The sequence below is a fragment of the Physeter macrocephalus genome, chromosome 11 (genome assembly GCF_002837175.3).
Source record: "Physeter macrocephalus isolate SW-GA chromosome 11, ASM283717v5, whole genome shotgun sequence".
Classification (NCBI taxonomy): domain Eukaryota; kingdom Metazoa; phylum Chordata; class Mammalia; order Artiodactyla; family Physeteridae; genus Physeter; species Physeter macrocephalus.
The window spans coordinates 38,729,396-38,754,043 of NC_041224.1; the positions used below are offsets into that span (position 1 = coordinate 38,729,396).

General features: G+C 41.7%; 1 protein-coding gene across 18 annotated transcripts in view; it reads right to left on the reverse strand.

Moving 5' to 3' along the window:
• Window positions 1-24,648, reverse strand: part of MTHFS (methenyltetrahydrofolate synthetase) — a 324,398-nt gene that overhangs the window by 247,191 nt on the left and 52,559 nt on the right. The window contains exon 3 of one of the 18 annotated variants that reach the window (XM_024129636.3): window positions 5,984-9,727. The exons of the other annotated variants lie outside the window; for them this stretch is intronic. Within the exon in view, the coding sequence (XP_023985404.1) occupies window positions 9,495-9,727 (233 nt within the window). The 3' untranslated portion in view covers window positions 5,984-9,494. Of the gene's footprint in view, window positions 1-5,983; window positions 9,728-24,648 lie in introns of those variants that run through there. 18 annotated transcript variants of the gene reach the window in all.

Sequence of the window (24,648 nt, forward strand, 5' to 3'; positions counted from 1 at the left end):
ATGAGGTGTGTGTGTGTGTGTGTGTGTGTGTGTGTGTGTGTGTGTGTGTGTGTGTGTGTGCTGAGAGAGAAAGAGGGAGAGAGAGATATGAAGGGAGGTTGTAATCAAGTTAGAAAGGGTCCTAGATGCTAGCCAGTGGGTTACATTTTATTCTTTGGGCAACAGAGAACCATCAAAAGCTGTTAAGCAGGCAAGCGATATAAGTAGAGTTATATATTTTACGACGATAACGCATGGAAGCGTGGAGGATGGAGTGGAGGAGGTGTCTCGCCACACCGCTATCTCCATTGTCTACTGGGTCTTATATCAATATTAAGCATTACTGCAGGGAGTAGCATTGGCTACCTACCTTCTTGTTAAATTTGAGGAACAGCAAAGATTTAGGACTTATAGGATCTATCTATTCTCCAGCATCAACATCCACAAGTATCCAACCCAGATCTTCAGAATATAGTACTCGTTATCTCTTTTCTTGAGAGGAAATAACAAACACTTTTTGCATTTCAATCCTAAAGACATTATTTCTCAGTCATAAACCAAATGTTCACCAGAACATTTCAAACTCAAAGAAGACAATTTCTTCCAGGTTCCTAAAAGCAAAATAATTTATGGCCACTGAAGGAAAAGCATCTTATTTATTCATTCACTGTTTTCTAATATTTTACTGCTCATAACTCTACAGTCTCATCTTGGTTATACTTTAAAAATCAAACATTTTCCTACAGCTGTGAATTAAACAGTACAATGTAGTTACCATATTATGTTCCAACTGTTCAATTAAACCCATCATGTTACAGTACTAAAAAGGTTCACTTTAAACATCAAGATTCTTTTTTATGTAATATGCTGATTAAAATGCACACTCGAAAGGTCTAAGTGTTTTTTAATGGAAATGAAATATATATAAATATGGGTAACAGGCAAGTCACTAGTTTGAGATGAGAACTATAATTCTCATGGTAAAATTTTAGCATGCATGTACTGTGTAGCATGCTCTGCTATAAAAGTAACTATATTAAGCAGAGGTTTGACAGTTTATTACAAACCTAAGGGGAAAAATCCAGACTTCATATTTTTGATATTTTGTGCATTTACATATTATTATAGACATAAAGACTTGTGAAATTTCATTTTAATTAGTCATTTCCTTTAAGGGCTCAAATCATTGTACTGAGTTCCATTTTTGTTACAGCTGCCTCAGTTCTAATTGGTCTAGACTCTCTCCCTATTAATTTTTTGGTTTTTCTTTTAAAACAGTAAAATGAGTGTTTTTCGAATCTCTAGGTCTCATTTTTGTGTTGTATAACACTTCTCTCTTTAAGAGTAGATATTCTGGGCTTCCCTGGTGGCGCAGTGGCTGCGCGTCCGCCTGCCGATGCCGGGGAACCGGGTTCGCGCCCCGGTCTGGGAGGATCCCACGTGCCACGGAGCGGCTGCGCCCGTGGGCCGTGGCCGCTGGGCCTGCGCGTCCGGAGCCTGTGCTCCGCAACGGGAGAGGCCGCGGCAGAGGGAGGCCCGCGTACCACAAAAAAAAAAAAAAAAAAAAAAAAAGAGTAGATATTCTTCAACATTTTTCTTAACCTTTGTTTTCTGTAAACAATTGTCAGTGTCAGTTTTTCCATTTAGAATATCCAACTCTACATTTACAAAAGGCAGAGTTTCATCTGCGTCTGTATCTGCCATCCCATCCCTTCACTATGTGAAGAGTGATTAAGCGCATATCTCTTGCATTTTAGAAAAAACACCCAAAACTTCATCTGTAGGTTTCCTCAAAGTTTAAATGAACACCTAGCAGTTCATTTATATATACCAGTTTCTTTTTTTTTAACATCTTTATTGGAGTATAACTGCTCTACGATGGTGTGTTAGTCCCTGCTCTATAACAAAGTGAATCAGTTACACATATACACATGTCCCCATATCTCCTCCCCGCCGCGTCTATACCAGTTTCTTAAACAACACAAAATACTTGTTTCCCCCCTAGGGAAACTATTTAAGAGCCAACTAAACTACGAAATACAAAGTTATTTGTTTTAAATGTAATTATATTTTCCTGAGCAAATGCAAACTGTTGTAGTTGTGTGTGCACAATGTAATTTAAGGCTAAAGAGTGCTATCTAGAAGGTAATTTTAAAGATAACTCATTATAAAAACATTTTCCCCTAATCTGCATAAATGAGAGAACTGATTTTAACAAAACTGTTTATATAATATTTAGAAAAACATCTAAAGCTAATGTTGGAGATGGGGGAAGCAGGAATAAATTCAGTTGGATTGTTTTGACTTTTTGGTGTATGAATTTATGGCAAACAATGTAGTATGTGTCTTTTTCATTTCTTCTTTATAGAAATACTTAGAAAATGTAATTTAATGTTAGAAATCCTATACTTGAAAGAAGCCTCAATTATCAGTGGTTCTATGAAACAAAGTTAAAAACAAACATGGAAGGTATAAAAAATATTTGTGTTTCTTTGAGTAGCTTGTGACTGATTATATCCTCATTAAATGTGAAAATTCTTTGATATTGTCACCTTACATTTTGTTAAATAACTATTGTTTTTGAAAAACCTATAGTGTGTGGTTTAGGACTTAGTTAATAGTGTCTACAATTTTTTAAGTTTTATATTAAGTATTTATATATTATAAAAAATTGCAGTAGGGCCACTTTTGATTAGTCAGTGTTTTCAGGCCTTGAAATAAATCTTGATCAAGTGAAAAAAAAAAGTATAGGTAGGATATTCACAGTACACATATAAGAAAAACAGCTGCAACTGGGGGGTGGGCAGAGGTATGAAATGCAAAGAGAATTGAGGGACTTAAAAAGTGCTCCTCGTCTTTTACCTAGGCTCAGAAGTCCTTTGATGCACCCAAACAGTGGATACTGGTCAGCCAGGCGACGTCTGAGAGGAAAAGAACCGAAAGAAAGGCATCTGCTGTTTCCTAGGTGACAGGGTTCTTTAAAGCACTCTGTTTGTCAAGGACTAACTTAGAGAAATTATTTCTCCTAGTACTCAAACACTGTGGGCAAGAGAACAGCCCCAAAAGAGCACTCAGAAGACAAGGAGACCGGTATTGGGACACAGGGGACCAGCGAGATGAAAGGGTCATGGGAGGTCAGATACATACATGTGGTCAACAAGAGCCAAGGAGAGGAGGGGAGGATGAAGTCAGTGCCCTGCAGGTCAGGCCGCCTCTTAGTGGAGGGACCAGAGAACCAAACCCTCTACCCATCCAGCTGGGAGGACAAGTTCTTAGAGCAGTGGTCTCCAAACAGGGTGACACACCCCAGGGAGTGGGCAAGGTGAACCACTGGGACTTGGGAAGAAATTCGAATCTCTAGTTATATTTATTTTTTATCTTTAAAAGACAAGGAATTAAGTTTTGCTGAAGCTTAAAACACAGACTGACATCGGCTCCTCACTCTGCCGGCACATCAGAAGGCCCCATGTCCAGTTAGTATGCAAGTCAGAAAATAGCTGTTGGATACTGTGAAAGGAAGCGTTTCGTTCCTTTCAGCATACCGAGACGTACTGTGTTATTTTAATATTTCCAGGCACATGGATTTATGTGTTATGTAGTTTTTACTAAAGCAACCCTCTTAAAATGGAAAAGTGGCTTAAAAAGATTCTTGCAAAGAAACAGTAGCACAAAGATAATTTGAATAATGCAAACACAAGCGAGCAACAATAGCTGATACACTTCTGCTACGGGTAAAAGCTATTCATCAGCCATATGACAAGCCATATGAGGTTTGCCAGGAAGTGAGCCGCCAAACTTGAAATGATCACAAAGATATTTTGTAGCAGGGATCTGTGCTCATCATAGTAATGATGAACCTCACTCTTCATATATATATTGAAAAGTGTGAAGCCATCGTGGTTAGCGGAAGCTATGGGTCCAGAAGATGAAGACAAACCTCCATAATGTTTTCAGTAATATTTAATATCATGAATTACTAATATATTTTAAACAATGTTCCCTAAATATAATCCTAAATGTTTATGTCTTTTTTCTTCCTTAATAGTAAAAACCCAAAAAGTAGCATACCATGTAGAAAACACTTGTTCTTCCTGCCATGGAAATATGGATGAAGTACTCATAAATCAATTTAGGGGTAAAAATATCTGGGCACATCTTTTTTGTCAAGATATACTATTGGATACCACGTAGAAGGCACTGCTGGGACTTCCCTGGCGGTCCAGTGGTTAAGACTCTGCACTTCCACTGCAGGGGGCCTGGGCTCGATCCCTGGTCAGGGAACTAGATCCCACATGCGTGCTGTAACTAAGAGTTCACATGCCACAACTAAGGAGCTGGAGAGCCGCAACTAAGGAGCCCAGAAGCCGCAACTAAGGAGCCCAGACGCAACAACTAAGGAGGCTGCCTGCTTGGACTAAGACCTGGTGCAACCAAATAAATAAATAAATATTAAAAAAAAAAAAAGATGAGTTTTGCACGTATTTTTTTTCCACAAATGTTGAGTGTTCAAAACTTTTTGACTTTTCTATGATTATAAATGGCCACCAGTAAATTGCTACCTAAGCAAATATCTCCCCACGTTCCACACCTCCACACCAAATACATTTCATTTGAATCTTCAGGATAAAAGTCATATATCATCTAAGACACAGAAAGGAACTTTTTTCAGAAAGAAACACGATATGGAGAGAGCACACTGAAAACGGTTATTTGGAAATATTTTCATCATTATATGATCATGTTGCGATAAACTATGCTTGACACCTATAAACACTTTCATATCTGCACAACTAAAAAACTGGGAAGCAGAATGTTTCTCAGTTTAAAATCTTTCAAGGAGTTTCAATAAGTTTTAAACCCATTTACTAACAAAGTAAATGTGCAGCATCTTCTGATTAATATGCAAGAATAATCCACCTCAAGAACATGGATACTTACTCGCCCAATTTCAGCTTTCTAAAAAATCTGCAAAACTGACAGAACTGCAAATTTTAGTGTAAGGGCAGTACTGCTTCCATGTGGATCTGCTTATTTCTGGAAGGTATCTTTTTCAGATATAGAAGCCCTTAAAACCAAATACTAAAATAAACTGAAATTAGAACCAGACTTTTGAATCATTCAAAAGGGGTTAAAATAAGGTTTTCAAAAATAGTAAATTTCCAAAAAAAGTCCATCACATTGCTCTCCTTTATAGAAATTGAGTACATTATACTATAAATTATAGATATAACTGTTTCAGTGACCTCATCTTTTGCTTTTATGTGTATGTTTCCTAACATACATAAGATAATTATTATTTAAAAAGAAATTTGCCACTTATTTTTTTAACATCTTTATTGGAGTATAATTGCTTTACAATGGTGTGTTAGTTTCTGCGGTATAACAAAGTGAATCAGCTCTACGTATACATATACCCCCATGTCTCCTCCCTCTTGCGTCTCCCTCCCACCCTCCCTATCCCACCCCTCTAGGTGGTCACAAAGCACCGAGCTGATCTCCCTGTGCTATGCGCCCGTTCTGGAGCTTGCTTAGGTGGTGCTCTGCCTTCTGTGGGCACACTGGGAAGGAATCCCCTCTCCTCATGCACGCCAAAACAAAGGTCTTTTGCCTCTCTGGCAGTTCCAAACTTTTTCCCGGACTCCCTCCCAGCTAGCTGTGTCGCACTAGCCCCTTTCAGGCTGCGTTCATGCAGCCAACCCCAGTCCTCTCCCTGGGATCCATCGAAGCCGGAGCCTCAGCTCCCAGCCCCACCTGTCCCGGCGGCTGAGCAGACAAGCCTCTCGGGCTGGTGAGTGCTGGTCGGCACCGATCCTCCGTGCGGGAATCTCTCCGCTTTGCCCTCTGCACCCCTGTTGCTGCGCTCTCCTCCGTGGCTCTGAAGCCTACCCCCACGCCGTCCCCCGCCGCCACCCCCGTCCCCACCAGCGAAGGGGCTTCCTAGTGTGTGGAAACTCTTCCTCCTTCGCAGCTCCCTCCCACTGGTGCAGGCCCCGTCCCTATTCTTTTGGCTCTGTTTTTTCTTTTTTCTTTTGCTTACCCAGGTATGTGGGGATTTTCTTGCCTTTGGGGAAGTCTGATGTCTTCTTCTAGCGTTCAGTAGTTGTTCTGTAGTTGTTCCGCATGTAGATGTATTTTTGTTGTATTTATGAGGAGGAAGGTGATCTCCACATTTCAGTCCTCCGCCATTTTGAACATCTCTCCACTTATTTTTAAGCACATAAATAAACATATATTTGGGGCAGGGGCTTGCAGGGATTAGAGATCACCCTTAAAGGGCAGGAGGCCTAAGACTGCCTGGACATAGGAGGAAAGATGACCACAAAGATGCAAAGAAGAAATGTATTAACAAAGCCAAACAGCACAGATAAAGCAACACACACATATGGACTGGCCAAGGAAGGAATTGCAACTGCAGTAATAGAAAATGTGTTCTAGAATAATCCAACCCTGAGATGATGCTGAAAGAATCTCAGGAGCAAATAGCAACCAACGTAAAAACCAGCAAGGTCACCACGCACTCAGGGCAACAAACACATTGGTTCATCCCTTCATCAAGGATTTATTGGCCATTTATTTTGTGCTAGGGACTGTGATAGGTACTGGAGTAAACCATGAACCTGGCAGAAAATCCTCCTTTGAGGAGGTGACAGGCAAGTGGAGGAAATAAGCATGTTAACTTACGACTAAATGCAATGTGATTAACTGAATTTCAATGATCTCTGAAAGGAAAAAAAAAAAAAAAAAGAACTGGGACCAGAAACCAATAAGCTTCTGCACCATGTCTCCCACGCCTAGACATAAGACACAGTTATCAATCTCTTACTTAGAAGAATTCTGTAATTAGTGTACTGTTCTTACTGATATCTGGTAGATGAACTAAAGTTAATGGTTTACTTTCTGGTTAAATTAAGCACAGTTCTATAGAATAGGCAGCAATTATAGACATACATATATTTCCAATTCCCCAATACTAAGGATTGTTCTGTTCAGATCTAGTTGCTATTTCTCTTCTGCCTGGACTGTCCCCTCACCTAAGACCATCATCATTCTTCTTTCATGTTGGCTCTCTTCCTGAGTTCGAGGCCTGTTCTCAGCCTCTGCTTGTGTCACCATCACCTGCACCGTCAGGGCTTTTTCCCCTTTCCTATACCCTCTGCGCAATGACCACTGCCCATTAATGGTCACTAGGGAAAGGTCCTCTTTCCGGGCGAGGGACCCTGCAGCCCTTGGGCTTTCCTGAATCTCAGTACCTGGGTCTTCTGGCCAGTTGATTCTGTGTTCTGTTTGCACTTGAGGAGCCGGGGAGGGGCTTTTCAATGCTCTCCTTTGCCAGAAAAACAACACAGATTAAGTTCTAACGTGTTAAAGTTCTAAAGTTTCCAGACCTGCAGCCGTCCAGGAATTTTACTGTTTAGCCACTTCAGACCAACAGCCATGTCAGCTATGTTAACTTTCACCTTAACCTTATGGTTGAAGTAACCCTTAAGATTTCCCACCAGTACAGTAATGCGGTTTCACAGCTTGTAGAAATTCTGTCTCCCTCCCATTTCTCACTGTATATACTATATTGTGAACGTTTGATTTTAGCCCAATTGACATTTTTTAAGTGTTTTTACTTCTGTGCATAAAACACCAAATCATTGGTATTATGAACAGGGATGCGTGTTTCAAATGAAACACATCTGAATGTATTCAACTAACTCATTCAAAAAAAATTCTCATTGTCATACTAGATAGTCAGAATCTGAATCAGCACTTCTCCATTCAGACTGGCCACACATCCAGAGTTCAACGGCCACATGTAGCGCTTATGCTGGCCAGTTCTAGAAAACCGATTTGTTCATGTGGATGAGAGTATCAGAGGAGGAGAGACACAGGTCATTAAATAAATTGTTTCTTCACAAACTAGAAAGTATGTTTCTAGAGTCGAAAACAATGCCTAAGAAGTAAAGTCTTTCCTCCAAACTAACAAGTATTAATTTCTAAGCTAAATAATTTTATGTCAATATAAATTACAATTAGCAATCTAATAAATTCTAGTACCTTAGATTTTTTTAAAAATTCTCTAACACCCACCATTTGTGTGTGTGTCTACCGAGAGTGGGAAGTATAAAGATTATCCCTGTTCTTTGGCACTCACAGTCTGGTGAGGGGGTAGACATGACCATTAATATTTGACATGTAGGACAATGTGATAAGGAGGACAATGACCAGGGCCGCTTAAACAAGTGAAGCAACACAGGAAGACTTCACAGAAGAGGTGACATTGGAGCTGAGTCTTGAAGGATACACAGGAGTCTTCCAAATGAACAAAAGAGGAAAGAGCACTGCAGCCAGAGGAGAAGCACACTTACAAGGCACAAAGGGCAGAAGAAGCTGGCAGTGTTTAGGGAGCTATGTGAACGTTTGCATAAGTTGTACAGAAGAAGAATTCGGGGAGAGGAGAGGCTAGAAAGAGACAAGTAGGGGTGCTTCATGATCAGGTTTATGTTTGATAAGATCACTTTGACTGTAGTCTGAGAAATAAAACGAAGAGGACCAGACTGAAGGCAAGGAAGCCACAGCTGAGGCTCTTGCCCAGTTCAGCTTAGAGATGCTGAGAGTCTGGACAAAAGGCACGACAGGACGAGGAGAGAAGGGAACAGATATAAGAGGGTTTCGGAAGCAGAATCAACAGAACCTGGTGAGAGGTAGGATGTGGGGTGTGACTGAGAGAGCAGGACCCAGGAAGCCCACTGGGTCTCTAGTTATAACCAAATCTTCCCCCCACAAAATTCCCGTTCCCTGGCCGTGATGGCATCTGCCAACCTTCAGCCCAAATTTCATTTCCAAAGCAGATACCACCCATAAACAGAAATAATTTCTAACTTACAGGATATCAGATCTTAAACTCATAAGTGACTGACACACAGAACAGCAGAGGTGGAAACAAATCGGCCGAAACTAAAATATTTAAATCATAAAAGGTTTCAGTCCTTTAACCATCAAAAGCTACAAACTGTCAGACATAAAATTTCAGGTTGAGTAAGTGAAGCCATGATGAAAGGGTATAATATTCTTGGAGAACTTTGTACACAAAGCAAACACCAATAAATCATTTAATAATTGCTGAATCTCCATATGCGTGCCAGACTGACCCAGGCCCGTGACAGGACTTAATGAAAGTGTCCGCTTCAGATGAGTTTATTTTCCCCCTAACACTCTTAAGTTGGAGCATACCTCATAAATATTTAACTTAAACTGTAAAACAGAAAGATCAACCTGGGACATTAATACCAGAAAGTTAAGCTGAAAATCATACGGTGATAGCCTCCGTTTTAATTAATGTTCTATTACACACACTGCTATTGATATTTTTTAATGGTTTCATGTTCGGTATCTAACAATTACACTGAAAACACTACAGCCCATATTCACGTTATTGTGCAATTTCCACTAATTTCTGACACGGGAAAATACACGTTTGGCTTTTCTCTGGCACAAAACCTTTATTATTTGGCTGTGGTCATCAGGATTTACGATGCTGAGGAGTCTTCATAAAGCACTTCATCTACCTTCATGTCATTTTCATCCACGGGGACCTGAAGGCAAATCTGCTCTTTGAAAGCCAAGGCCAGGGTGTAGGGCCTCACATCCTGGGACTGCAGACAGCGCTTCAGGTAGGCATCGTAGTAGCCCCTGCCCCGCCCCAAACGGTTGCCGTGTTTGTCAAACCCAAGACCCGGCATGAAGATGAGATCAAGTCCCCCTGCAGAAATGAGGAATAAATTTACGAAGGTTAATGGTGTCTGGAAAAGACTGATCGCTTCCAGATCTGGTTTTTGTTTTTTGTTCGTTTGTTTGTTTGTTTTGTTTTGTTTTTGCAGTACGTGGGCCTCTCACTGTTGTGGCCTCTCCCGTTGAGGAGGACAGGCTCCGGACGCGCAGGCTCAGCGGCCATGGCTCACGGGCCCAGCTGCTCCGCGGCATGTGGGATCTTCCCGGACCGGGGCACGAACCCGTGTCCCCTGCATCGACAGGCGGACTCTCAACCACTGCGCCACCCAGGAAGCCCTGGTTTTTGTTTTTTAATGACATCTATTTTTTTTCTCTGATTTTTAAAGAAATACATGATCACTCTAGAAAAATCCTAAAAGTAAAGAGTTGGACAAAGAAAGAAGTAAAAATTACTCAGCAACTAGTAAGTCCGACATCCATCCCCTAGCCGTTCTTTCATGTATACCTGTACAAACATGCCAGATTCCCAGGCCCCGTCCACACCTAGTTAAAGAGATCTCCAGGGATAGGGCCTAAGAATTCCTTTTTCTCTAATTTTCTTTCTTTAAGCATACAGCTGACCCTACATACTGTCCCAGGACACTGACAACTGGAGGAGTGGGAGAGGGTGAGAAAGAAGCCAGAAAAGACAGAGCTCTTCTCAAAGTGGATGAGCACAAGGAGGGTTAGCTGTTAAGAGGACCAAGCTTACCCTCTTCATTTCCCCTCTTCCTGGAGAGGGAAGGCCAGGTTGTCCTGCTTCCCTGGATTCACGTGAGAGCAACCTTCAACCCACTCAGGAACATTCCAAAGGTACAAGATGGGGTCCCATAATTGGTCCTCTGGCTGGAACTCTCCCAGGGAACACAGGGACCAGAACTGGCCATGGCATCATCAGGGCAGAGCAGGCTGCTGGGGCTCAAGGTAGAAGGCAGGGTCTTGAAAGTTATAAAAAGCTGACCACAGTGAAAGGTGTGATGAATGCTGTAAAGGTCAAGAGGATGTCCATGGATTTTGTGAGGTCCAGGGAATGGTCCTCCAGCCCCTGGCAGGGAGCATGACGCACCAGTACTACTCAAGAGCCACATCGCTTACGCAATGCAGCAGTCTGCCTGTAGCCTTCCTGTACTGAGCCTTGGCCTTTTGAGGGCTGTCCTAGGGGCTTCTGGGTGACCTACAGCTTCGCAAGGGCTAACCACTCATGCAGCATTGCTGGCAAGGACATACCAGGGTTGGAAGCCATGAATTCTCTGGAACAGTGTGTTCAGAGAAGAGGTATTCAGACTGCCAGCTAGGCTGGCCCCCACTGTCAGCAGCTTTTATGACTCCCTGCAGAACTGTGAGGTGAACTCAGCTTCTCTCCGGCTCCCAGCACACACCCGTAATCCCTTGCCTGCAAAAATCTGGCAGAGGACGCCTCAGATTACAGTCCTGACCTTCTTGTGGAAACCTGCTCGCCTACTCCAATCCCAACTTGCTAAGAGGCCCTGGTCACTGACTTTCATCTTTCCTCACTGTCCCTGCTCTGCTCTTCTCTCTCGGGAATAATGGTGGCTTGGGCACTTGACTTTGCTTCCTCCAAGTCCTCCTGCTGTTGCCAGAGCACTCTTGGCCTTAAGGTTCAGCTCCGTCATTATACCCAGCACACACACGCACACATCTTTTCCTAGGTCTCTTGCCTCTTTACAGTGTGGCAAAGGTGCTTTGTAAAGTCCTCTGGGGGATACACAGATACATCCCTGCCCTTCAGGAGACGGAGTTCAGTTAACATAAAAAATGCACACGTGTAACATCCACTCCAATGCAAGGCAGCAGTGCCTGCCAACTGCCCAAAAAGCGTTAGGGACAAGGAGTCCTAGAGACTTCAGCAGAGGGAGAGCGACATGGCTGGGTGGTCAGGGAAGGATCCATGGGCAACTTTGACTTGACCTAGGTTTCTGAGAATGTGCCAGAGTTGGATCTGAGCGTATTTCAGAAACCAAGGGAAGGATGGCAGGAGCAGAGTGATGAGGGGGGAAGAGGCCAGAAGAATCAGGCTGAGGAGTAGCAGAGACGTGTGGAGTTCGTCAGGTAGGGGCATGAAGATTTGGGAGTTAAAGGCAAAGAGGCCCCTACAACCCCAAAACAAATAACCCAATTAAAAAAATGGATGAAAGACTTGAATAGACATTTCTGCAAAGAAGACCAACAAATGACCAAAAGGTATATGAAAAGATGCTCAACATCACTAAATCATCAGAGAAATGCAAGTTAACACCTCCAGGAGACATCACCTCACACCTGTTAAGACAGCCATACTTTTAAAAAACAGAAGATAATAAATGTTGGCGAGGATGTGGAGAAATTGGAACATTTGCGCATTGCTGCTGGGGATATAAAAAGATGCAGCTGCCGTAGAAAACAGTATGGAGATTCCTCAGAAAATTAAAACTAGATCTACCATATGATCCAGCCATCCCACCTCTGAGTATTTACCCAAAAGAACTGAAGTCAGGGTATTGAAGAGATCCTCGTACTCCCATGTTCACTACAGCATTATTCACAATCGCCAAGAGGTGTTAATAACCTAAATGTCCATCAACAGATAACTGGATAAACAAAATGTGGTACATACAATGCAGTATTATTCAACCATGAAAAAAAAGGAAAATCTGCCATACGCTACCAACGTAGAAGTACCTTGAGGACATTAGGTGAAGCAAACTAAGCCAGTTGCAGAAGGACAAATACTGCATGATTCCACTTACAGAAGGTATCTAAAGGAGCCAAACTCATACAAGCAGAAAGTAAAATGGTGGTTGCCAGGGGCCGGGGGAAGAAGTAAATGAAGAGTTAAATCTACTGTACAACATTAACAAGCCGGTACCATATATTTTAAAATCTGTTAAGAGGGTGGATCTCACGTTATGTGTCATTTACCATAATTTTTTTTTTAAGGCAAAGGTAACAAAAGGACAGCCAGGAAAATTTCCATCAGTCAACACACGAGAAAAAGAAGGTAGAATTTCAGAGCGTTCACCTGTGGGCAGTTGGCAGATGAGAATGAAGGAAGGAAACAGAAAGCTAAGAAAACAATGTTCTCAAATCCCTCGCGTTAGAATTAATCCTGCTCCTCTCTGTACTCTGATTATAGCTCTCCCGGAAGTCTACCTTGTACTACAGCTGTTTGTATATGTCTCTGGCTGCCCTACCAGATCGAAAATTTCCTTGAGGACCATAATTTTTTCCAAGTCATCCTCCATGCTTGAATTTTAATAGAATTCTAGACCAACCTGAAAGATGAGTATATATATATATTTTTTTAAAAATTATTTTCTTTATGTGGACCATTTTTAAAGTCTTTATTGAATTTGTTACAATACTGCTTCTGTTTTATGTTTTTTTGGTTTTTTGGCCATGAGGCACGTGGGATCTTAGCTCCCCAACCAGGGAGTAAGGTAAGGACAAGACAATATCATTAGATTCAGCAACAAGGGAATCAGCAGGGCAAGGATACTTTAAGTGGGGAAATGGGGACAGACGCTGAGCTGCAGAATCTTCACTGACCAAAAAAAATGAGGAAAGAGGATTCTACAAAGGCCTTTATTTATTCTTGGGACTGAAAGTCTGTGCTAGGCAACTGAGGATTCATTTCACCTTCACAAAACATCCTTTTTAACTCTGGCCAAGGAGGCAGCAGCTGGGCCACAGACACCTCTTAGGATGCTCTGAATTCAGACTCCCCATCCTGGGTTTTGCAGAAGCATATAATCAGCTCAGCCAGTGGATTATCTTTGCCCTAATACTAAAGAGAAGGCTAAAAACAGTCAGTGTGAGAGCCCAGCAGTTAAACAGAGCTTTCTAACCCTACTTTCAACATGTCCTGTGCAGAGCCTTCTATTTCTTTCTCCTTTCTCTTCGTTCTAAGTCAGGTGTCATGGCCATGTCTCCCACAAAGTCCTCCTCAGGAACTTCATGACTCAGGGCCTCCTTCTCCAGGCACCTCTCTGCACTATTGGCAGAGTCCTCAGCTCCACTCGTGATTCTGAAGGTGCCATTTCTCCCAGAAGTCCAACTACTCACCCCACCTCCAGGCACTGCCGGTCCCAATCCATCCTAAAACGCAGCCTTCATCATGACTCCCCATGCCCCAAAACTTTTAGTCGGTAACGATCTCTTAAAGATAACATCAAACTGGGTATGCAGAGCCCACTACACTCTCACCCCAGTCCCCTCTCCAACTTTACCTCCCGTTAGTTACACTTGGGAGATCCTAGTTAAATGGATGGACTTGTTGTCCCACAAGCCCACCCCACAACTTCCCGCTTTTGCTCTTGTGACGCTATTTTCCATGCCTGTAAGGTCCTTCTAATCTTTTTATTCATTTGTCTAATCATAACAGTCCTAACAAACCTCAGTGAAACTTCCATCTAGTCCTCCCTGCCCATGCAGTTCAGTGTGACCAGCTCTCATCCTACACTGCGAGGTGCCCATGGTCCATTAAGTAGGAGGAATCCTTTCCCGTACCTCTGGGAGCAGAGGTGTTGTGTTTCCCCAGAGAGATGCTGAGCTCAGTTCTATTTACTATGAAGGGAAGAATGAAAGTAAAAGACAGAATGAGATGTCTCATGATCGTATTTATCTTAGTTCCCTGACTATATTCTAGAATCCCGGGGCTTCCCTGGTGGCGCAGAGGTTAAGAATCCGCCTGCCAGTGCAGGGGACACAGGTTCGAGCCCTGGTCTGGGAAGATTCCACATGCCGTGGAGCAACTAAGCCCGTGCGCCACAACTACTGATCCTGCGCTCTAGAGCCCGAGAGCCACAACTACTGAGCCCGCGTGCTGCAACTACTGAAGCCCGTGCGCCTAGAGCTCATGCTCCGCAACAAGAGAAGCCACCGCAATGAGAAGCCCGCGCACCACAAAAAAGAGTAGCCCCCGCTCACCGCAACTAGAGAAAGCCCGCGTGTAGCAACGAAGACCCAGTGCACCAAAAAATAAATAAAATAAGTAAATTTATTAAAAAATAATAATAAGTTACCAATCTCACTACTAGGCATACACACTGAGAAAAGTATAATCCAAAAAGATACATGTACCACAATGTTCATTGCAGCACTATTTACAATAGCCAGGACGTGGAAGCAACCTAAATGTCCATCGACAGATGAATGGATAAGGAAGATGTGGCACATATATACAATGGAATATTACTCAATCATAAAAAGAAATGAAATTTTTTGAAAGAAATGAGTTATTTGTAGTGAGGTAGATGGACCTGAAGTCTGTCATACAGAGTGAAGTAGTCAGAAAGAGAAAAACAAATACCACACGCTAACGCATGTATATGGAATCCAGAAAAATGGTACTGATGAACCTAGTGGCAGGGCAAGAGTAAAGATGCAGACGTAGAGGACGGACTTGAGGACACAGGAGGGGAAGGGGAAGCTGGGACGAAATGAGAGAGTAGCGTTGACATATATACATTATCAAATGTAAAACAGATAGCTAGTGGGAAGCTGCTGCATAGCACAGGGAGATCAGCTTGGTGCTTTGTGACCACCTAGAGGGGTGGGATAGGGAGGGCAGGAGGGAGGTGCAAGAGGGAGGGGATATGGGGATAAATGTATACATGTAGCTGATTCACCTTGTTGTACAGCAGAAACTGACACAACACTGTAAAGCAATTATACTCCAATAAAGATGTTAAAAAAAAAGAACAAATGGATTGTATGAAGGCAGGGCAGGAGCAATAATCTATAAAAGTATTAATTGAGCTTAATGCAAAAATGCAAGAAGAGAGCACTTCAATAAAATATCCTTGCATGATAAAAAAAAAAGAAGTTACCTGTTCAGACCATCCTACGCAGCATCTAACTCTCATCCAAAATCCAGCTTCTGGAAGAGGAGAAGAAGGCAGAGAAGCTAACACTTGTTAAGTGTCTACAATTTGTCAGGCACTATTCTATGCCCCAGGGATAGAAGGCTGAATTAAATCAGCTGCTCAGTACATCTACCTGGTGAGGCAGGAGGGCAAGGATTACTACTCTCCCCTGAAACTTCACAGGTGAAGAAACATACACAGTGCTCAGAGAGGTCAAACTGCTCCTTAAAGGCATTCAGCTTATAAGAAATGAAGCTGAGGGCCGGCTGCCCGGGTGGATCACGATTTGACAGCACACAGTTCTCCTACTGCCAAAAGGTACAAGTGGCCTTAGGCAAAGGCACAGAGGAAACATGACCAGGGTAAGCGCCTTAGAGACAGTGGAGCAGAGGGGTGGCATGTGCAGACTTGGAGACAGGCTACCTGGGTCTGAATCCCAGCACTACCACTTATTAGCTATGAAACATCAGTCAAAATTGCCTTCACCTAAAATGGATAAGCATATTATGCTGTAAAGAGTCTCTAAGCTATTAATACCAAATGTCAACTTAATCAATTGCTGCATGCATACTCCTTAGGCCATGTAGAGACATGGGCGCTTCCATTAAACAGGCTGCTCAAACATGAAGAAGCTGAAACCCTAAAATAAAATACAGAATCAATAATTCTTAATAGCTCTTATGGTATAACTCTCAAAAATCAATACCATATGCTTTGAACTCATTAATGCCTGCCTCGGAAAGAACAGATTGAAGCACAACCCCCTTGAATAACTTGATAAATGGAAAATTTATAAATGGACTATTTCCTGCCATATCAATAAACAAAGGATGTCACAGTCACCAATGACTGCAGCCCTCCAGCGTGAGCTGGTGAGCCCTGAGAAAACTCAGGGCTGAAAAGAATACCCGCCATCTAGCAGCCATCAGACTCCAGCCACTCCCTGCGGTGAGCCCTGAGGAAACTCAGGATGTGAAAATACAGGATACAGCCCCCAGACAGCTGAGGTGCAAATCAAAGGAATTATTTCAGTGAGCCCAGACTCTTGCATCTTCCCATACATAGAAAAGCGCTAATTTCCTTAACTTGAGATATCTGGTTTTCTTTGTTTAACAATAATAATCTTTTGACATTCCCGACTATCTGCCCTTTGTTGCAAAATTCCTATATGTCCTGGCTCCTCCCTCGCCTCCTCGGAGCAGTTTCTAAGAGCTATCTGAGATGCTGTCTCCTGGGCTGCAGTCCTCATTTTGCTCCAAATACAACTTAACTCGCAACTCTCACATTGTGCATTTTGTTTTAAGTCAACACACGCTTCATAGTAAAACAGTAGAGAGCATACAAGCTAGTAAACAAAACCATTTATGTGCTCATAATCATAAAATATACTCAAGTTCTGATTATATATAAAAATTGGGTTTTCAAAAAATGTATTTCCCTGCAAATCCATAATGCTCGTAAAGAGTACTCAATGAACCCACCTAATGCACACAGCTATTTTTAAAAATCTCATTGTAAATGCACCTCCACTCTTTCTGCTATGTTTGGTCACAATGTATTCTGCCCACTTGGGAATCTCCATATAGAATCAAACACACTATAGTAAAAACCATCTATTAAAGACACGATTATCATATGATTGATATTTCTGTGTTGTTATTATAAGATCCTTTCTTTTAGCACAGGTCCTAACATTCATGTCAAAATACAGGGACTGTATTTGTCACAAGAGCACTGGAACAAGCACCCAACACCATGTGAGGCATCCGTTCCCCTAGGATCCCCAGGTATGACAGGTCACTCCACTAATCAGCTAATGAGGTATTCAGAACATAAGACAATCTCTGTGTGTCTTATATTTAAAATCTAAGTGTTTCCAAGTTCAAGCTTGTAAATCCTGCAAACACTGACTGTGTTTAAACGAAGGAAGTAGGAGATGATAGGAATTTAGATCCTTCTAGGTAAAGCTGAGAGCAAAGAAATAAGAAACATGAATAGTATTTGGTGACTTAGCTGCTGAGTATCTTACCAACATCCTCCTCCTCCTAACCCAGAGAGCCCTGAAAAATATCGAGGACAACAGGACAGAATTTGAGCTAAGATAGATTATAAAGACCGATCACCCTTTTACCTATTATAAATATTGGTAAACCCCTATAAGAATATCTTAGGAAGGATCCGAAAAAAAACCAGTAACAGTGGTTGGCTCTGGAGAAAGGAATCAGGGAACAGGAAAACTTACTTGGGTGGGAAGGATACTTTACACTTTCACTCTATCCTTTGGACAGTTTGCATTTTTTACCATGTGCCTATATAACCAAATTCTGCTAAACCCTTTTAAAACATGAGCCTTCTAGTGTTTCAAGGACAAGAGCCTTGGAGTCTATATAGCACAGCGATTGAGTGTGCCGGCTTCTAGAGAGACTGCCTGGGTTTGAATCCCCTAACTACCACTTATTAGCTAAGAAACATTAATCAAGTTACTTACTCTCTCTTAAGTCTCAGTTTCTTCTCCTTAAGACGGAAATAATACTACTACCTACTTTGATAGAGTGACTAAATAAATAAATAAAGGCAGGTATGTAAAAGCTCTAGTAAATGTTCAATAAGTGTTAGCTGTTATTATACTTAGGGTATGAATAATACTTATTCTCTTTCTGTGAACTCTGAAAGTTAGTTCTTGTTGACTAATCAAAACAGTCCCAGCACTAATACTCCAACAGAGTTACGGTGCGTAGATTTCCAATTAGCCCAAACCACCTGTAATGGTGGGTAGGCTCTCTATTGCCAACTGTGTGCAGGCCAGAGATAACCACAAGTGAGTGCCCAACCCCTGAGCAGAGCAGGGGGCCACGAGGACTCTCTGAAACACGAAGTCTCTGAAATAGATGTCATGGAAAGGATCCCGCCTGTTACAAATGGCCTTTCCCTTTACACAGATCCTTTGAAAAGAAGCTGTTGGGACTTCCCTGGTGGTGCAGTGGTTAGGAATCTGCCTGCCAATGCAGGGGACATGGGTTCGAGCCCCGGTCCAGGAAGATCCCACATGCTGCGGAGCAACTAAGCCTGTGTGCCACAACTACCGAGCCCGCGCTCTAGAGCCCATCTGCCACAACTACTGAGTCCGCATGCTGCAACTACTGAAGCCCGTGCGCCTAGAGCCCATGCTCCGCAACAAGAGAAGCCACCGCAATGAGAAGCCCACGTACCGCAACGAAGAGTAGCCCCCGCTCGCCGCAACTAATGAAAGCCCGCACGCAGCAATGAAGACCCAATGCAGCCAAAAATTAATAAATAAATTTATTTTTTAAAAAAAAGTTAGTTATTTCCTTAAGTGCTTTTTATTCTATCAGAAGGCTAGCAAGATATATAGGAAATAACTCTAAAATTACGTCAGTAGGAAATGATAATTTGATTCACATTATTTTCTAAATCATCACCATCACCATAAACAACTACAACTGCCTCCTATAACAGGGAGCAAGTTAGACGCTAAAGACCAAAAAAGTGAAAGTGAAGGTCCCAATACTTTACTATAGGGGCTGGAAAACTATGACCTATGCGCCAAATCTGGCCTGCTGCCTACTTTTGTAAATAAAGTTTCAATGCAACACAGCCATGCTCTGCTTTCACACTAAAAAAGCAGAGCTGAATGGTTGCAACAGACATTGTTTGGTACATAAAGCCCCAAATATTTACTATATGGCCCTTTACAGAAAAAGTTTGCAAAGCCCTTCTTTGGAGCATCTACCATAGGTTAAAAAAGAAAAGAAAACAAAACAAAACTATATTTCAGCTTATCCTATCTTCGCAGATATCAACCAAATAAATCTTATTGGAAAAAAAGAATTAAACTGTCTTTATTGCAGATATGCAAAAATGCTTTGCAGAAAATAGATCAACAGCAGCAGCAGCTTTATCCAAATGGCATTTTCTAAATGTTTACTTTGCCTCTGAGTTTGGGATACTTTCACTATTGTTCATAATCAGATGGACCTTAAAAAGTTCAACAAGACTGAGAAGAAATTATAGAACTTCCTATGATTTTTCACTAACCTCAGGCAACCTCTGGTTGTCTGATTTTTCTCATTTGTAAAATGGATAGATGGAAACCTTCAATTTCCCAGATCTCTTTAGATTCAAAGCTTAGTGATTCTGAGAATTTTAAGGACGATTCCCTGTGTATCTGTGTGACACAATCAATCAATAAATTAAGCCAGTCACCAAAAAGCAAATGCTAAATGATTCCACTTATATGAGGTATCTAAAATAGTCAAATTCATAGAAACAGAAAGTAGAACGGGGGTTACCAGGGGCAGGTGGGAGGGGGAAAGGGGGATTGTTTAATGGACACAGTTTCAGTTTTGCAAGATGAAAAGGTTCTGGAGATCTGTTTTACAAAAATGTGAATATACTTAACACTACTGAACTTATACACGTAAAGATGGTTAAGAGGAAAACAAAGGAAAGATCAGCTGCTTCAGAGAGCCAGGCTGAGTCTTCAGGAAAATCAGAACTCCACTGGCAGGTGGGGAAATCACAGAGAACAAGTAGGCAGTATCTTCAAGATTACAGGGGAGAAAGCAAATAGATCTTTTCTGCCACTTAAAAAAACTCTACATAGAATATTCCTAGTTAAGCGGTTTCATTCCTTATAAAATTTATTACAAAACTGCTCGCTCTTCCTACACACTACCAACGATATGTCAGAAGGGACTCCTGAGAGGGCCCTTGTCAGCCAGATCTCTGGGCTGCAAACGAGACCCAGGACTCTGGACACCACAGTTCTAGCCCTCCCTAGCCAATAGAAAATTGGATTTCCTTCGAAGCTTTTAAAAATCTTTAGAAAGGGTAAAACAAATACGTTCCTTTGTAGTCAAGAAACTGTTCTGTATTTTGATTGTTGTAGTGGTTACACAAATCTATACATGTGACAAAACTGCATAGAAATATGCACACACATCCATATAAATGAGTAGAAGTTGAAACCTGAATAAGGGCGGTAGATGGTACAAAGTCAATGTCCCGTTCTCGACCTTATACTACAGTTGTGTAAGAGGTTATTATCGAGGGAAACTGGGTGAAGGCTACTTAGGACCTCTCTGTACTATTTTTTTCAACTTATTATTTCAAAACAATAAATCTTTAGAAAAGCATCACATACTGTGACTTCCACCTCAAAAAGTCTAAAACCATGATACAACCACTATGGAGAACAGTATGGAGGTTCCTTAAAAAACTAAAAATAGAACTACCATATGATCCAGCAATCCCACTCCTGGGCATGTATCCGGAGGAAACCATAATCCGAAGAGATAAATGCACCCAATGTTCATTGCAGCACTATTTATACTAGCCAAGACATGGAAGCAACCTAAGTGTCCATTGACAGATGAATGCATAAAGAAGGTGTAGTACTTATATACAATGGAATATTACTCGGCCATGAAAAAGAATGAAATAATGCCATCTGCAGCAACATGGATAGACCTAGAGATTATCATACTAAGTGAAGTAAGTCAGATAGAGAAAGACAAATATCATATGATTATCTCTCATATGTGATATCTAATTTTTTTTAATGATACAAATGAATTTATTTACAAAACAGAAACAGACTTACAGATATCAAAAACACACTTATGGTTACCACAGGGGAAACGTTGGAGGGGAAGGGATAAATCAGAAGCTTGGAATGAACACACACACTACTATATCTGACAGATAATCAAACGAAGACCTACTGTATGGCACAGGAAACTCTACTCAATATTCTGTGATGTCCTATATGAGAAAAGAATCTAAAAAAGAATGACTATATGTATACGTATAACTGAATCACTTTGCTGTACACCTGAAACTAACACAACATTGTAAATCAACTATACTCCAATAAAATTAAAAAAAAAAAAAAAGTCTAAAGCCAAACCAGCCCAAATCTACCCTCAATCTTACCTTCGTTTCATTGACCTTAAACTCTAAACATAATCACCTTTTCACCATGTGTCCTGATAGATTCACTTTCTAGCCTTCACAGGCTTGTCCCATGTTTCCAGTCTCTGTACTTCATGGAAGTCCCACCCCATCTTTAAGACTCAGCCCATGGGTACTTCCTTCACCTTCACACCAATCCACGTGGGCTCTCACTCCACCAAAATCCAGTAAGCACTGATGTCAGAGGGGTAGGTGCTTAGCATATGTACCCTGGAAGCTTCCACCTCTGTGATGAAGATTAAATGGCCCATATTTTTTCTATAAGCAGATACTGATAGGGAAGAGTCAGCTGATTAAAGGAAGGCTATTTCTTTGAAACTGTCACTTTGCCCACTTCATAAGTTTGTCTAAAGCTGCCCTTAAGTGTTACCCTGGTTTCTTTACCCTGAATTCTCATAAGACAGAATAAAAAAACATTTTTCTATTACTTGTTGTATTTACTGGAAAAGATTATAGATTCTTGGATAATATTTTCTGACACAGGTGGTACTGAATGATTTATATCATTTCTCTTAAACATAACCAAATAGGCTGTGCAGAGAGTGGGCAGGGAGTTATTCCATTGGCCGTATACAAGTTCTGATGTTATATCTACAGTACGAAGAACAGGACATTCTATCAAAGGTCACTTTCATATCCAATAATTCTACATTCAAGTAACAAAAGCCAACTGTTTTCTGTTCATTTCACCCAATTATTATTATAATCTAAGAATCTAACATCTTGTTCATAAAAATTTTTTAATATTTACCTACCCAAACAAATGGAAGAGCATCTGCTTCCCTTTCTCCCAAATACAGCTTCTATACTGGACTCTACATATTTTCTTCTCTGTGGTTTTGGTGACTATCTTTTACCAGTCTTTCAGAGAGAGGGTGTTTCAGAAACAGGAACACCTGAGTTTTGGCCTCACTCTGTGTGACTGTGTGACCTTGGACAGGTCATTTCCCATCTACTACACCTGTTCTTTCTTCTGCAAAATCAAAGGACAGACTTAGATGATCTCCAAAATCTCTTCCAGTTCAAATAATCCCCGGTATGCTAATTAAATGACTAAAGAATATATAAATGTGGGAGACTGGAGACAAAACCTCCACCTCAGACTAATAAATTTATAAAACACTGACATCTGCTGGAAATTGGTGAAACTACTCAGCCCATCCAAAACACAGCAGCCTTTAAAAACCTAGTCTTAGCTACCTCACTTTGAAAACATGTTATCAAAGATGCAAGTTTCCTGTGAAATTAAGTTTTCCAAAATTTCATTTTATAGAACTTAAAATTTTGAAGGAAATAACTTTAAAATTACTTCAGAGACTTCTGGAACCAGAAGTCAGCTTCAAATAGAACGATTTGGAAATTTGAGCCTATGTTCCTAAGCCTTCCTATATGACAAAAATAACCAACTTGAAAATATAATGGAGGAGGAGCTTCAAGATGGCGGAAGAGTAAGATGTGGAGATCACCTTCCTCCCCACAAATACATCAGAAATACATCTACATGTGGAACAACCCTTGCAGAACACCTACTGAGCGCTGGCAGAAGAACTCAGACCTCCCAAAAGGTCTTTTTAAAAAGTTTCATCATGGAGGCCCTGAAACAAGATGGAGGAGTAGAAGGACGCGCTTTCACTCCCTCTTGCAAGAACACCAGAATGACAACTAACTGCTGGACAATCATCAACAGGAAGACACTGAAACTCACCAAAAATGATACCCCACATCCAAAGACAAAAGAAAAGCCACAGTGAGACGGTAGGAGGGGTGCAATCACAGTAAAATCAAATCCCATAACTGACTCACAGTCTGTGACTCACAGACTGGAGAACACTTATACCACAGAAGTCCACCCACTGGAGTGAAGGTTCTGAGTCCCACGTCAGGCTTCCCAACTTGGGGGTCCAGCAATGGGAGGAGGAATTCCTAGAGAATCAGACTTTGAAGGCTAGTGGGATTTGACTGCAGGACTTTGACAGGACTGGGGGAACCAGAGACTCCACTCTTGGAGGGCACACACAAAGTAGTGTGTGCACACTGGGACCCAGGGGAAGGAGCAGTGACCCCATAAGAGACTGAACCAGACCTACCTGCTAGTGTTGGAGGATCTCCTGCAGAGGCGGGGGGTGGCTGTGGCTCACCGTGGGGACAAGGACATTGGCAGCAGAAGTTCTAGGAAGTACTCCTTGGCGTGAGCCCTCCCAGAGTCCGCCATTAGCCCCACCAAAGAGCCCAGGTAGGCTCCAGTGTTGGATTGCCTCAGGCCAAACAACCAACAGGGAGGGAACCCAGCCCCACCCATCAGCAGTCAAGCGGATTAAAGTTTTACTGAGCTCTGCTCACCAGAGCAACTGTCAGCTCTACCGACCACCAGTCCCTCCCATCAGGGAACTTGCACAAGCCTCTTAGATAGACTCATCCACCAGAGGGCAGAGAGCAGAAACAAGAAGAACTACAATCGAGAAGATGCAAGAAATGTTTAACAAAGACCTAGAAGAATTAAAGAACAAACAAACAGAGATGAACAATACAATAACTGAAATGAAAACTACACTAGAAGGAATCAATAGCAGAATAACTGAGGCAGGAGAACAGATAAGTGACCAGGAAGACAAAATGGTAGAATTCACTACTGAGGAACAGAATAAAGAAAAAAGAATGAAAAGAAATGAAGACAGCCTAAGAGACCTCTGGGACAACATTAAACGCAACAACATTCACATTAAAGGGGTCGCAGAAGGAGAAGAGAGAGAGAAAGGACCAGAGAAAATATTTAAAGAGATTATAGTAGAAAACTTCCCTAACATGGGAAAGGAAATAGCCACACAAGTCCAGAAAGTGCAGAGAGTCCCATACAGGATAAACTCAAGGAGAAACACACCGAGACACATAGTAATCAATTTGGCAAAAATCAAAGAGAAAGAAAAATTATTGAAGGCAGCAAGGGAACAATGACAAATAACATACAAGGGAACTCCCATGAGGTTAACAGCTGATTTCTCAGCAGAAACTCTACAAGCCAGAAGGGAGTGGCATGATATACTTAAAGTGATGAAAG